Raw genomic sequence first — 14,886 nt, forward strand, 5'->3', positions numbered from 1 at the left:
ATGAAGCTCCCTGGGTGACCTTGAGCCAGTCACCGTCTCTTGGTCTGATCTACCTCACAGGGTTGTTGCGAGGATGAAATGGGGAGGAAGCATGAACCATGTACACCACCTTGAGATCCTTGGAATATAAAGGTGGTATAGAAATGTAATAAATAAAAACAAACAAACAATTTTTTTTGCGGGGGCAGGGGTACTTAATGCAACGCAGCCCAAACAACAGCTGATCTGAGCATCTTCAATATGGAGAAGACCAGTCCTTTATGTCTCTGGAGCATCTGCCTTACTGCCGCCGCCGCCGCCGCTGCCGCCCCATTGCGCTGCGCCCTCCCCGCCGGGGCAATCCACGCCTGTTTGTTCAGTGCTTCTGGTAGGCCGAACGGGTTGCATGCCCATCTTTGGGCCGGGCTCCGGTTGCAGGGCCCTCCCCCTTGCCGCCTGCTAAAGATAGCCAGGGCTCGTTTTTCGCCCAGCCCCGAAAGTTGCGGCCGAGAGAGCCTCTCTGACTGACAGGGATGCGTGCTGGACAGTGACAGAGCCGGCCCGGCTTGCTTGCCTGCCTGCCTGCCTTTCTTTGTGAGGGTCTGGATCCCCGACCCAGGAGATGGCTTTGCTCTGCTACAACAAGGGATGCGGTCAGAAGTTTGACCCGGAGAAGAACACGCAAGGTAAGTCAGAGGTCCGGGGCCAGCGATGGGCGGCCTCTGATGTCCACGTGACTCCGTGCGAGTTCCCACGGCACTCAGGAGAACCGCAGGAAGTTTGTTTGCAAGGAAGCGTGCGTGCGTGTAAGTTAGGAGAGTTGCTTTAACAGTTGACACGTATGCATGTGCGCGTGTGTAGTATTACCGCTTGCTTGCTTTCCTGTGCCACTCCGGCGAGTTCAACAGGTGATGTGATCACCCCAGAGCTATGATAAGAGGCTAAATTTCTGCCTGATGTTCACAGGACAGGAATCTCTGTAAGAAGACAACAATATATTGTTATTACAGTATTGTTACTAATCTTTACCGTTGATTAACTAAACCACAGTCTCAAGGCAATTTACGGGTAAGATGATTAAAAACACTTAAAAACACAAAAGTAACAAATGCTTTTAAAACATGACCTTGTAGATGTGTCTCTGGCTGTGTACTCACCATACTTTTGAAGCATATACACCCTGGGAACTGTAGTTTACCCCTCAGCTACAGTTCCCAGCACTCTTAACAAACTACAGCTCCCAAGCTTCTGGGGTGGGGGTTGCTTTAAAGGTACTGTGAGCCCTAGAACCAGCACGTTCAAAGCAAATGTCAAGCAAGGAGAATGTCTCAGTCATCTGCAGAGTCTGTAGTATCATTAGTATGCTTCCAGAGGGGAAAAGGTGGAGTCTCCAAGGCAGAGAGAATTACTTCAAAAGCACTTCTTGGGCTACACACACACTTAAAGCACCCTGGGAACTGTAGCTTATTATGGGTGCCGGGAACTGTAGTTCTCTGTGAGGCAAACTACAGTTCCTATTATCCTTAGGGGGAAAGCATGTATGGTGTATACACAGCCTTGGTTTACCTGCTCAGTGCCAGGGTTGCATCGCCAGAGCGAAAAAACAGACAATACCAGTGCATTAGTGGACGCTCCACACATCCTTCAGTTTTATTAGTTGTTCTGTGATGCTTCCCCAATGTTACCATGTTATTGCTGTTGAAATGCCCCCCCCCCTCTGTTATAGATTGGATTATTGCAATGTGGGTCTACTCTTAGGCCTGGTCTGGAAGTTCCACCGGTGCAGAATGCTACACCTAGACAGTTAGTGGGGATAAATTCTCACCAGCGCATAATTCCAAAGCTCAAAAGCTTGCGCTGACTGCCCATATGCTACTGGGGCGAGCTCTTTGCTTTTGTATTAATTTACAAGGCCCTTAGCCACCTGGGTCCAAGTTACCTTAGGGAACACCTGATCCCTTATATCCCTACCTGATCACAGAGGTCTCTGGGGGACACACTGTTCTTGCCCCCCCCCCATGGCTCAGATGCAGAGCGTGTTTAGTATTGTGGGCACAATTTTGTGGAATTCCCTTCCTGTTGAGGCCAGAGGCCCCCTCCCTGTTGAACCTCTGGCACCTACTGAATGCTCTTATTATTATTATTACAGCAGGCTAAATAAATAAATAAATAAATAAATAAATAAATAAATAATTTGTACACTGCTAATCTGACTGGATTGCCTCAGCCACTCTTGGCAGCTTCCAACATAAATAAAAACGTAACACAACATTACACATTAAAAGCCTTCCCTATTCAGGGCTGCCTTCAGATGTCTTCTAAAGATTATATAGCTACTCATTTTCTTGACATCTGATGGGACAGCATTCCATAGGGCGGGTGCCACCACCGAAAAGACCCTCTGCTTGGTTCTCCGTAGCTTCATTTCTTGCTGTGAGGGACCCCCCAGAAGGCCCTTAGAGCTAGATCTCAGTGTCTGGACTGAACGATGAAGGTGAAATCCTTCAATGGATTTTTAATTTTTTAAAAAAACTTTTTCTTTTCTCTCATTACCAATAAACTTATAACATACAGATTACATAAACATCTCTCCCTCCCCAATTTTGGACTTTCCTCGGCTTCCGTTCCTGATTTATTTACCTCCTTATATATTCTGCATTATATTTTGAATTATGGTGCTGGAGTAGACTCTTGGGAGTCCCATGAACTGCAAGAAGATCAAACCTATCCATTCTGAAGGAAATCAGCCCTGAGTGCTCACTGGAAGGACAGATCCTGAAGCTGAGGCTCCAATACTTTGGCCACCTCATGAGAAGAGAAGACTCCCTGGAAAAGACCCTGATGTTGGGAAAGATGGAGGGCACAAGGAGAAGGGGACAACAGAGGATGAGATGGTTGGACAGTGTTCTCGAAGCTACCAGCATGAGTTTGACCAAACTGCGGGAGGCAGTGGAAGACAGAAGTGCCTGGCGTGCTCTGGTCCATGGGGTCACGAAGAGTCGGACACGACTAAACGACTAAACAACATATATTCTGCTATCTTCTACAAATATCATACTTTTTCCTTTTATTACATTACCTATTCCCTATCCATAAAACTGTGAATGCTTATTTAAATCCTACCATCAGATCAATGTTCTTCCTTTGTTTCTGCAAATATAATATAAAAGGTTCCCACTCTTTTTCAAAATCCCTGTTGTCCTTTTCCCGAAGTCTGTGTGTCAGCTTCACCATCTCTGCATAACTCACCAGTTTTTTTTGCCATTGTTCTTTTGTTGGAATTTCTCCAGTCTTCCAATTCTGTGCTAGCAGTATTCTCGCTGCCGCCATTGCATACATAAATAGTGTCCTTTTTTCTTTTGGCAGGTCTTGCCCTAAAATGCCCAACAGGGAGGCTTCTGGTTGTTTAACAAATGTTATTTTAAACTTTTTAAAAAAAATTCATTGTAAATCATTTCCCAGTATACCTTAACCTTTTTACAATCCCACCACATATGACAAAAAGTCCCTTCAACCTCTTTACACCTCCAACATTCCCTCTGTTCATTTTTATATCTTCATATAATTTTCCTTTAACAATATACAATATCAAATTTACTTTCCAGAGTTTTGTCCAATCTACAAATTGTATGTTGTGGCCTATATCTTGTGCCCATTTAATTATTACTGATTTCACTTCCTCATTTTTCGTTTCCCATTCCAAAAGAATGTTATACATTTTCTTTTATAATTTTGTGTTCTCTTCTATTACAGTGGTACCTCGGGTTAAGTACTTAATTCGTTCCGGAGGTCCGTTCTTAACCTGAAACTGTTCTTAACCTGAAGCACCACTTTAGCTAATGGGGCCTCCTGCTGCCACCGTGCAGCTGGAGCATGATTTCTGTTCTCATCCTGAAGTAAAGTTCTTAACCCGAGGTAATATTTCTGGGTTAGCGGAGGCTGTAACCTGAAGCATCTGTAACCTGAAGCGTCTGGCCCCGGTGATTTCCCTGCCTTAGCTTGGTTTATTGCATCTATAATTTCCTGCATGGTTATTTCCTTCAATGGATGTTAGATTTTCTAATTTTAACTGATTTTTTTTTGTATCGTACAATAGAGACTGTTGTAGTCAAGGGATATGTAATTTGTTTAAATAAATATGATAACTAACATAGCACAACAAAAGTCGAACAAAACCCTAGGCTGTTTGTGTTTTGAAAAGCTGCAGGATTTCAGCAGGGGGCTATGGGACATGGCACAGATCGGAAATGCAGCAACATGTTCACCCTGGAACCTTTGCGAGTGTGAACAGCATCAAAAGTGGGATCATGTACAACCACTCCCCAATACTGCCCCAAGCGCAAATTGTCCTGAATGCCCACTGAGAAGGATATCTGAGGGGCCAGGGGTGTGAAAAGTAATACTGCTTGCAGACTTCACAAAGGGATCCAGTTGCCCACTGTGATAATGGGATGCAGGGCTACACAAGCCTTTGGCCTGATTCAGTAAGATGAGAGCCTGGATAGCTCCAGTTGGTTGGAGTGTGGTGCTGATAATGCCAAGGTTGCAGGTTTGATCCCCCTATGGGACAGCTGCATATTTCTGCATTGCAGGGGGCTGGACTAGATGATCCTCAGGATGATTCCAACTCTATGATTCTTCTGGCTGAACTGTTGACTTCTACCATTTTTGTTTCCCGCTCTCAGACTCCTGCCTCTACCACCCGGGTTTACCCATCTTCCATGATGCCTTGAAGGTGAGTTGGTTGAGCAGAGCAGGGCAATGGGTTGAAGATCATCACTGCTGTGCTACATCCTTGCATAGGATTGCGCAGGGTCTGACTGAGCAGTGGGGTCTGGAGAGACTGGCATAAGGCATGAGAATAGCAGGTTGTTCATCAGGTATGTGTGTGTGTATGGGAGGGGGGCATCCTGTTGCTTTACATTTTGGCTGGGCTTAGTAGCCCTTGGAATTCCTATCATACCACTTTAAACTGTCATGGCTCCCCCCCAAAGACCCCTGGGCACTGTAGTTTGTTAAGGGTGCTGACTGTGAGTTGTTAGGAGCAAGGGAGGATTTAGGGCTGTGCAAGGGAAGGAGAGAAGGAAAAGGCACTGGGCTTTGGAAAGGAGCCGTGAGACTCTGACAGTGTTTTAGAAGCCTCCCTTCTCTTTCCCAAAACCTAGTTAATGCATTCCCAACTTTGGGGTGCTATGGGAGCTTGGGAGGGCTCCAGGGCCCTGCCAGAACCTCATGCCTCTTTCCCAAAGCAGAACTGCCCCCTCACCCAGTTTTGTAAAAGCAGCATGAGGGCTGGCTGTGTGCAAATTTTGGCGCCATTCAAGTCTGCCAATGATAGAAGACCCCCTCCCTCACAGAGCTGCAGTTCTCAGGAACCTTAACTAGCTGCAGTTCCTGCAGTTCTCCAGGGAACTGTTCAATGTACGCTGAGGATGTGAACTTGGCTTTCTCGCTTCATGCTCCACGGCTGTGAATTAAGAGCATCTGTCCTGTGCCCACCATTTACTGTGAGGACTGGGGAACTGGAGGTATGAGTTTGCAAAAAATGCCCCTGTCCTCCCAGCATCAATGCTGCATTCTGGGACTTGTTGCCCAGCCCCCCTGGTGTTACTGGTGGTTAAAAAAGAAAACATGCCACTCCTCTAGCTGTAAAAGAGCACACAGGTTTTCCCCGCCAGACACCAGTATTAAATTTCTAGTTGCCTCTGGTAACCATTTGTGGGTTGCTGTGTTTGTGAAATGGAGGACTTACCCCTATGTTATTCCTCCCAGGGCTGGTCTTGCTGCAAGAAACGAACCACCGACTTCTCAGAATTCCTCTCCATAAAGGTGTGTTCTGTGCCCATTGGATCTTCCCCTTCACCCCATAGTGCGGGCTCCTGTGAGCCAAATGAGTTTTGACCAATCTCTGGTGTGCCACTTTTTTGGGTGAATTTCTTTGAACTGCATGAGCCCTATGTTGGAGGTTCAGGCGGATGTTCTGATGACCATTGCCTTTATGTAAATATCCAACCTGCTGACCCTTAGAGTCATAGGAAGCTGCCTTATACTCAGACAGACCATCTAGCTCAATATTGTCTACATGGATTGACAATGGCTCTCCAGGGATTAGGGATCTCTTTCAGCCTTACTTGGAGACACCAATGATGGAATCTGGGACTTTCTGCATGCAAAACAGATGCTCTGCCACTGAGCTATGGCCCCATCCCATCTCAAAGGCTTAGAGCAGGTAATTAACAACTGGAAAGCAGCCAAACAAGCACTAGCAAAACAGCTAAATTAAAATGGCTAGTTCAGCAAAGGTAGCAGATGGTGACATGTTATATTGACGAACACTGGATCAACCTGTCATGTCTTGAACATATAAAGCTGAGCTTTCCTAAATCAGGCCAACTGGACCACCTAGCCTAATATATTCTTTCCGCTTGGTAGTTTTGCAACTGAGATCCTTTTAGGGGGAAAATCATAGAATCATAGAGTTGAAAGAGACCACAAGGGCCATCGAGTCCAACCCCCTGCCAAGCAGGAAACACCATCAGAGCACTCCTGACATATGGTTGTCAAGCCTCTGCTTAAAGACCTCCAAAGAAGGAGACTCCACCACACTCCTTGGCAGCAAATTCCACTGTCAAACAGCTCTTACTGTCAGGAAGTTCTTCCTAATGTTTAGGTGGAATCTTCTTTCTTGTAGTTTGGATCCATTGCTCCGTGTCCGCTTCTCTGGAGCAGCAGAAAACAACCTTTCTCCCTCCTCTATGTGACAGGGGGGAGATGTTGGGAACTGAATTGGGATGTTCTGTGTGCAGAACAGGTGGTCTACCACAGAGCTATGGCCCCCACCTCCATCTCTTATGGCAGACACTCACATGAATGTGCTTGCAGATGTAAGCAGCCAGTGCATGGAATAGGAGAGCGCTCACTTTCAAGGGCAGGAGGGACCTTCCTCACAATATAAATGAGTGCTACTAATATGCTGTGGCAATGTGGCATATGGGCGTGCTCCTTTGCTTACAAGTACATGGACACATCATGTGCCTTCTGCAGAGGTATTTTGTAACATGTGAAGGGGCCCTTAGTGGGCCACTGGTTCCTACAGCTTTGGGCACTTCCAGACGACCTGTTTATTGAGCATTCCACCTGATTTGGTTATGGAGAGGTTCAAACTAGGGCTGGACGCTATGCATTTTGTCCCCAAAGGGCTGCACCAAAGGTTATCACAGCAATGAGAAGCCTCCAGAGCCAGAGGAGGCCTCGAGCGAGCCAAAGGTCAAGACAAGCACTGAGGTCATCATCCAGGGGCCAAAGTCAGCAGAGATGATGGAGCGTGAGAGGCCCAGGTGAGGTGGGGAGAAAGGGCAGGCCATTCTCCTGGGACCAGGGGCAACGGGTTAAAAAATTGCCTTGTACCATACCCTCCAACATTTATCCAATGAAAATAGAGATATCCTACTCAATAATAATGATAATGATACCCCACCATCTGATTCGGTTAGCCAACACATATAAAAACATAATAAAACATTAAATATTAAGAAAAACTTCCCTATACAGGTCTGCCTTCATATGTCTTTTAAACGTTGTATAGTTATCTCCATTTCGGGGGGGGGGGGTGTCACATAACTGAGCCAAAACCAACATTTCTCTGATGGAAATAGGGATGTCTTAAGGAAAAGCAGTACATTCCAGGATCAAAAACAAAACCAGCATGGCTTCTGTAAATCTGGGACCGTCCCTGGAAAAAAGGGACACTTCAGGGTCTGTTATACTGAGCCAGACCATTGGGCCATCCAGCTCAGTTTCATCTATCCTGATAGACAGCATCTGTCCAGGGCATTGAGCAGAGACATTCCCAGCCCTACCTGGAGCTGCCATTTGGGGCTGAACCTGGGACCTTCTGCATGCAAAGCAGACGCTCTGCTACTGAGCTACAGGCTCTTGCTGGATCAAACCAAGAGTCCCTCTAGTCTAGCCTACTGCTCCCCTCGATGGCTAGCCAGATGCCTCTTGCAACCCCCCCCCCAAGGAGACACTGAAGGCGGCATCCCTTCCTTGTTGTATGCCCCAGTGTCTGCCACTGAGAGGCAGACTGCCTCCAGGTGTGAAGGCCCCATTTTGGTGCTAATTCCTGTTTAAAGCCCTGGGGCCTTGTGGCAGGGAATTCCACAGGTGAACTGTGTATTTTGTGAAGGGGGTGGCACATGGTGAAAACAGCAGGGTCCCCACCTTCTTGGAACCCTGTTTCAGATGAAGCTTGGCAGTAACTCTGAATCTTCATATATAATCAAATCTCTTTTGTTTTTTATTTTGTTAATGTTCTCCAGTTCTGATGAGCCTAAACAGCTGCTGCCTGTGAAAGTGTCCGGATCTCTGGCGCAGGCCCTGAGCAAGCTGGATTTGACCCGCAAGGACCACCCGCCAGTTCAAGACTCAGCAGACACCCGTAAGAGCCTTGCTGGTTTGGGAGGGTGAGGTGGGAAATAACTACAAAGGCGTACAGGACAGGTATTGTACTTGGAAAGGATTCCCCCAAGTTTTGGTGCCTGCAGGCATATTTGGAAATCTAAGAAACTGTTGTGGGCATTCCAAAATACCCCATTCACAGAATAAAAACAAACAATGTCCAGAATCCCCTCTCAAAAACAGACAAAACTCACCCCCCCAAAGAAACAAATAATACTGCATCTGCAGCAAATGTTTAAAGCACATTTGACACATGTTTAAAGCACATGGCTCTCCCCAGAGAATCTTTGGAATGGTAGATTACCCTTCCCCCAAAGCTATAATTCCCAGCACCCTTAACAAACTACAGTTCCCAGTATTCTTTGTGGGAAAGCTATGCACTTTAAATATATGGTGGAGGTGCGGCAGGGGGCTCCCCCATCTTGTTTAAGGCCCAAGGTCAAGAAGTCCAAGCAGTTGAGCAACCAGATGTTAGAAAATCTGAGCTGGGTTCCCTTTCTGCTACAAGCGGGAGCCTGCGGTGGCTACCTGTTGCTCTGCTGGATAAAAATGTAAACTCTTGGTATCCAGTACAGCACTGAGCAATAGAACATGAGCTTTATTACAGGGGTGTTTGGGGTTGCTGCCTTTGTGCTGAGCATCGACAGGCTCACCTGCCCACCTCCCTCTTTATGGGTCTGATAGCAGTGCACAGCAAATCAGTCACCCAGATCTACGAGCTCAGGGCTGTTAGTTAGCATAGGATCTCCCTGGACTTTAATCAACCGCAGTGGATTGCACTTTGCAGAGTCAACAGGGCTAAGCTCCTAGAAGTGGGGGGGGCTGTCATTTGGGGGTTTGCAAAGTGCCCTCAAGATGTTTGCCTGACTTTGCATTTGTGCCTCCCCACAACAGCTTCCCTGGAGGTGAGCGCTGGCACCACCTGCAAGAACTCTGGCTGCAAGGCGGTGAGTCCTCCCTTTCTAAACTTCCGGCATGTCTCCTCAAGCCTGTGCTCTCTTTCCATGAGAGTTTTCTCAGATTTCCAGTACTGCCCCCCCCCACCGCTGTTCATTTACACCCTCTGCTCTGAGACTTTGCATCTCTGATGTGAACTTCTGACCAAGCCTTAAGGCAACCTACCCCAGCCACACATTTTGGACTACTGCCCCCATGGTTCCCAGCCGTCATTGTCAGCTGTAGTTCAACATTTGGAAGAGCACCAGGTTGGGGGAGATTGCTATACCCTGTCTGATTGTGAAAGGATGGGGTTTCTGGGATATTTATCTAGCATGGAATTTAGAGCTGAGGATGAGCCAGTTCACATACATTTCACAGAACCAGGGAAAGGTGTGGCTGGCGCTCATGGGAGTTGTAGTCTGACCACATCTAGAGGGCGCCAAGTTTATCTATTTATTTGCTGTATTCACATCCCACCTCTTTCTCCAAGTTGCTCAAGGCAGCTTACGTGGTCCCCCCCTCCATTTAATCCCCACAACAACCCTGTGAGGTAGGTTAGGCTGAGAGGTAGGGAGTGGCCCAGAGCTACTCGGTGAGCTTCATGGCAAAATTGGCCTTTGAACCTGGTCCCCACCTAGTCCGGTGCTCTAACTGCTATACCACACAGTCTCTTGTGGTAGTTGCAGTCCAGCGTTTGGAGGGTACAACATTGAGGAAGGTTGCCTCAAGCCTAGAGCCCAATCTGTGGAGGCTGCTCAGTTTCCTCTTCCTAGGTCTCAATGCAGTAGGTCAGCAGCAGGAAGGATGGGGACAGAGGTGGAATTTCTTGCTTCTGTCTTTCATTGGCTCTGGCGCCACCTACGGTTGGGCTCCATCCCACCAGCCAATCCCAAAGGATACCAGCCACCACTGGCCTTGATCCATGGTTTCTCCACTCCAAACAAGATTCCTGCTGGGAAATGGAGCCCACGGCTGTGGCTGGTGCACCAGGAAGCAAAGGGTGGGCCTGGGGCTTCTCTGGCCAGCAGAGAGATGGTTTGGCCGCCTCTGTCTCCCGCAAGGCTGCTTGGCTGACCTTTCTGCCCTGGCTTATCTTCCAGGTTTACCAGGGAGAAGAAAGCGATAGGGAGACCTGCACATTCCACCCTGGGGTGCCTGTCTTCCACGAAGGGTAAGGCGTAATTCCTCCAGCCCTGCCTGTGGGATCATGGGGTGCTTCGTCTCCCATGTTCAACCCCTGCTGGCCAGCTGGAGGACGGTTTCTCTTTGTCAGCAGTTGTGTTCTGGTGCACAGGCTATTCTGTTCCTGCACTGTGCTTTGCAGGGTGCAATACCCTTGGAGCTCTTTTATCACACTCGTACAGCTCGAGCAGGTCGTTCCAGGGTGCGGAATCAAGCACACAGCACTGGACCCCCATCCATATCTGGCAAAATCCAGGACTCCTCCCCCAAATACTTCTGCTTAATAGAGCTCACCTCATGCACATGCTTTCCCTGTGCTCACTCCAGTCAATCAAGCTTCTGCCTCCCCCCATCCTGTAGATTCTAGTGAGGATGATGCATTCCAAGGCAGCTTGTGACAAAAAGTAGCCTAAATGCCCATTAGAGCTCATTGTTCCCCATCAGTGAAAAGCCCAAAGTTGTCACAAAATAATTGGACGTTTTTGAGCTATTTTTTGAGGGACATGGGCAAGAACAACACCACTGACATCAGTTGCCATACATGCAGATTTTCCTGAACATTTAGCTGATTTCCGTCCAGATTCTGCTTTCGGCTGCAGTATTCTGTGCGTGACATATGGCAACCCAACATAAGAAGAGCCGGCATTCTGTTCTCACGGTGGCCAACCAGATGCCCCTTTGGGAAACCTGCAAACACCCCTCCTTCCTGAAGTTTCCAGCAACTGATATTCAGAAGCATTGCTGCCTCCAGCTGTGGAGGCAGAGCATAGCCTCCATCATGGCTGGAAGCCCTTGATAGCTTTACCCTCTTCCATGAATTTTTTCAATCTTCTTTTAAAGCCACCCAAGTCCATGACCATCCCTGCCTCCTGTGGGAATGAGTTCTTTAGTTTAACTAAGTGCTGTGTGTGTATATGTCCCTCCAGTCTTCCAATCTTCTGTTGGCAACCAGACAGCTTAGGAACAATTTGCTACACTCAAATAGCCAAAGTAGGATCAAGGCAAGAATTCAGGGATGGCTTAATTCTCAGCCTCTTTCCTGTGCTTCTCTCTCCTCTCGGTTAATTTGATCCCCCACCCTCCCAGCATGAAATACTGGAGCTGCTGTGGAATGAAAACCACCGACTTCACAGCATTCCTGGAGCAAAAGGGTTGCAGCCGAGGGAAGCACACCTGGGTGAAGAAGCAGGTGAGGAACACATGCTCCTCTGGTCCCCTGTTAGGGATGGGCAAATCTCCCCATTTCAGTTTTCTCAGTCTCTCTCCCCTCTCCTCCCTCCGTTTCTTAAATTCAGCTCCCCACATGTCCGCAGAAATTTCTGGATTTTTAAAAATCCCCATTAAAATTAATCAGTGGGCTGGTGTGAATTTCTCCTAACAAACCTATTTTTGCATGTGGTTTTGAGCAATGCACACATTTCTGCAAGGTGTTTTGATGGGATTTCATGCTTTGTTCTCACATATATACAGTGGTACCTCGGGTTACATATGCTTCAGGTTACAGACTCCACTAACCCAGAAATATTACCTCGGGTTAAGAACTTTGCTTCAGGATGAGAACAGAAATTGCGCCGTGGTGGCAGCGGGAGGCCCCATTAGCTAAAGTGGTACCTCAGGTTAAGAACAGTTTCAGGTTAAGAACGGACATCCAGAACGAATTAAGTTCTTAACTTGAGGTACCACTGTACTTGGAAGTGCTGGTCATTCACTTCTTCCCCACGACCTTCACACACACAAAGTAATCCATTAAGGGAGAAAGAGAGCCTGCACCTTAAGTGAGTTAATAGTATGAGATGTATTTGAATGTTGCACGTGATGGTGAAAGTAGATGTGATGTAGGAGGGTTGTGATAAGACTATATCAGGGGGGAAAAGAATAGGCCCCATTAGCTAAAGTGGTGCTTCAGGTTAAGAACGGATCACTGGAACGAATTAAGAACTTAACCCGAGGCACCACTGTACATGCATTTTGACACATACTTGCCCCTCTTAAGCACATTGCTTGGCTGGAGAAATGCTTTGCAAAATGTGAAGTTCACATTTGAAGGATAGCTGTGTTCTAGTTCAGGAATTGGGTTGAGAAGTGCAAATTAGGTTAGTTTCTCATTAAAATGCAAAAAAAGAAAGAAAGAAAGAAAGAAAGAAAGAAAGAAAGAAAGAAAGAAAGAAAATTATCCCCCTCCTCTGCTTGTCAACCACCTTAGTGTGCTTACTGGGCTTCCTATGAAAAGGGGCTCCTTGCCTGTCTTCACCCTTGCTTTGCAGCTAAGATACCCTCCCCCCACCAACCTTTCAAGGCCCACCTGCCTTGAGGGAAGTGGCTGCTCCATAAATAGGAAGTGGGCAGGTGGGAATGTTAACTGGCTCTTTTTGGCAGCAGGACAAGAAGTTGGTCTCTTGCCGGCAGGACTGGCACCAAACCGGCAGCCAAGTGGTGGTGACCATCTATGCCAAGACCCCTCTGCCAAATCTCAGCTCTGTGAAGGCCAACCGCACAACGGTAAGGAAGGGCAGACAGTGCCCTGAGGAGGGCTATCTGCCCCTTGGAGCAACCTTGGCGCTGCTGAGTGCAGTGCTGGCCTGCATGGCGAATGTGAGATCATTGTCTTCTCCAAAATGAGATGGGTGTGGTCAGTGCTATTTTTCTAGAAAAAGAGGTGCTGGAACTCACCATGAACGCCTGCCTTTTTTCTCTTATAATGGCAATGGCGCCCATCTGAGAGGTGCCAGAACTGAGTTCTGGTGAGTTCCAGCTGGAAAAAAAAGCCCTGGGAGTGGCAGTGGGGGTCCTACAGCAGGACAAAATTGTACTGAAGTTGCCTCCTCTTTTTATCCCCCTTCCTGCAGCTGGACATTCATATTACTTTCGAAGGAGATAAGGTTTTCCAGGCAGAGTTGGATCTCTGGGGGGTAAGTTTTGGGTTGCTTCACTTGGTAACAAACTATAATTTAAAAAAAATATGAAAAAATATGTGGGACGGGGCCTGTGTTGAGGGTGCAATGACAGCTAAAGCTATTGAATTCCTACTCCATGAACAGCTGTTAAACACACAGGAAAAATACAGTTACCTTGCAGTTCCACAATTTGGCTACAGTGGGGAAGCCTAAACATGCCCTCCACTCGCATAGCAGACCTTATAGCATGGCACAGCTATAAACATGCTGCCTAGTGTGTCCAGTCATTGGATCCCTCCTTCTTTCCCTCAGAGGTTCTCCTCTGCCTGCAGCCAAAGGTTCCAGAAGCCATGATGCTGGCTCCTACAAGAGGCTACTAGCCGTGATGACTGCCCTCCGATAATCTGCTGCCTGAAGCAGTTGCCTTCCTTTGCCTAACGTTAGGGCCAGCTCTATACCATACTATGCCTTGGCTCTGTGACAGCAGAGAGTCAGAGCAGTATTCATTAAATGGCACTCTTCTCCTCTCCAGGTCATCAATGTGGAGAAGAGCTTTTTGAACATGTTGCCCTCCAAAGTGGAAATTACCCTGAAGAAGGAAAATGCTGTCACCTGGGCTAGGCTGGAGCACCCCCAGGGCAAATCACAAATGTTGCGGCAGCAGCAGCAGCTGGAGACAGACAGCTTGGAAAGCCAGAAAGCCAGAGGAGCTCATCTGGAAGAGGAGTCCGAGGACAGCTTGAGCTGGTCAGAGGAGGAGGAGGAGGAGGAATGGGAGGAAGGAGAGAAGAGCCAAGCCCCCCCTGCTAGCCACGACTCTGATGGGAAGTGAGTCGCAGCTGAGTGCTGCAGCCTGTGGAATTGGGAATGGGCTGGACTGTTCCCAGCTCTGATCTGTGTTGCTGAAAACAGGGGCACCAACCGGGTGCTACAGGACGAATGCCCACTGTTTGCCAGGGACAGACTATGCCTGATGCTCCTCCTCTTCTGTCCAGGGCTGCAGAGCTGTCTGGATTGGGATGCAGGTGAAGGGAGGTGTGTGTGTGGGGGGCATATCCAGGGTGGTGGGAACTGGTGTATGGAATTTCCCCATCCCCTCTTTTGTTTGTGTCTCTGTTGCTGCATCTCATTCATGGAATAAGAAACTTTCTTCAATAAAAAGGAAGATGAAAAGTATACTATGAAAGTACCACCGTCTTGGGCAGTGTTTTTGTGGTTGTGTTTGACTCTTGGGAGATTGTGCTTGGCTCAGGGTTGGGGGTGAGGGGAACATAGGAAGCTGACTTCTAGCTCAGTCTTTGTCCATGCTGGCAGTGATAAGAATTGCCGGTCTGTTAAGTGCCGTTAAGACTCTTTGCGCTTGAGTATGGCATCGAAAGACTGCACTCTGCTGTTTAATTCATTAAGAGACCAATATAAGCTGCAGCCTCTG

The 14,886-nt window shown here is 47.7% G+C and overlaps 1 protein-coding gene across 2 annotated transcripts; it reads left to right on the top strand.

Annotated features, from left to right (window-relative positions):
• The first annotated feature begins 405 nt into the window (after positions 1 to 405).
• On the top strand, positions 406 to 14,643 carry ITGB1BP2 (integrin subunit beta 1 binding protein 2). Of its 2 annotated transcripts, none has more exons than XM_083486550.1 (11): positions 406 to 665; positions 4,665 to 4,714; positions 5,752 to 5,808; positions 7,177 to 7,316; positions 8,301 to 8,419; positions 9,334 to 9,386; positions 10,479 to 10,549; positions 11,647 to 11,749; positions 12,937 to 13,059; positions 13,407 to 13,469; positions 13,987 to 14,643. In XM_083486550.1, exons 1-11 carry the CDS (start codon positions 602 to 604, stop codon positions 14,284 to 14,286), a joined length of 1,143 nt encoding a protein of 380 aa, XP_083342676.1. In that variant the 5' UTR covers positions 406 to 601; the 3' UTR covers positions 14,287 to 14,643. The 2 variants fall into 2 exon arrangements, with proteins under 2 accessions (XP_083342676.1, XP_083342677.1); XM_083486551.1 differs by having other exon boundaries at positions 412 to 665; positions 12,940 to 13,059.
• The last annotated feature ends 243 nt before the right edge of the window (positions 14,644 to 14,886 follow it).

The sequence above is a fragment of the Podarcis liolepis genome, assembly GCF_965112155.1.
Source record: "Podarcis liolepis genome assembly, chromosome: Z".
In the NCBI taxonomy this organism is placed as follows: Eukaryota; Metazoa; Chordata; class Lepidosauria; order Squamata; family Lacertidae; genus Podarcis; species Podarcis liolepis.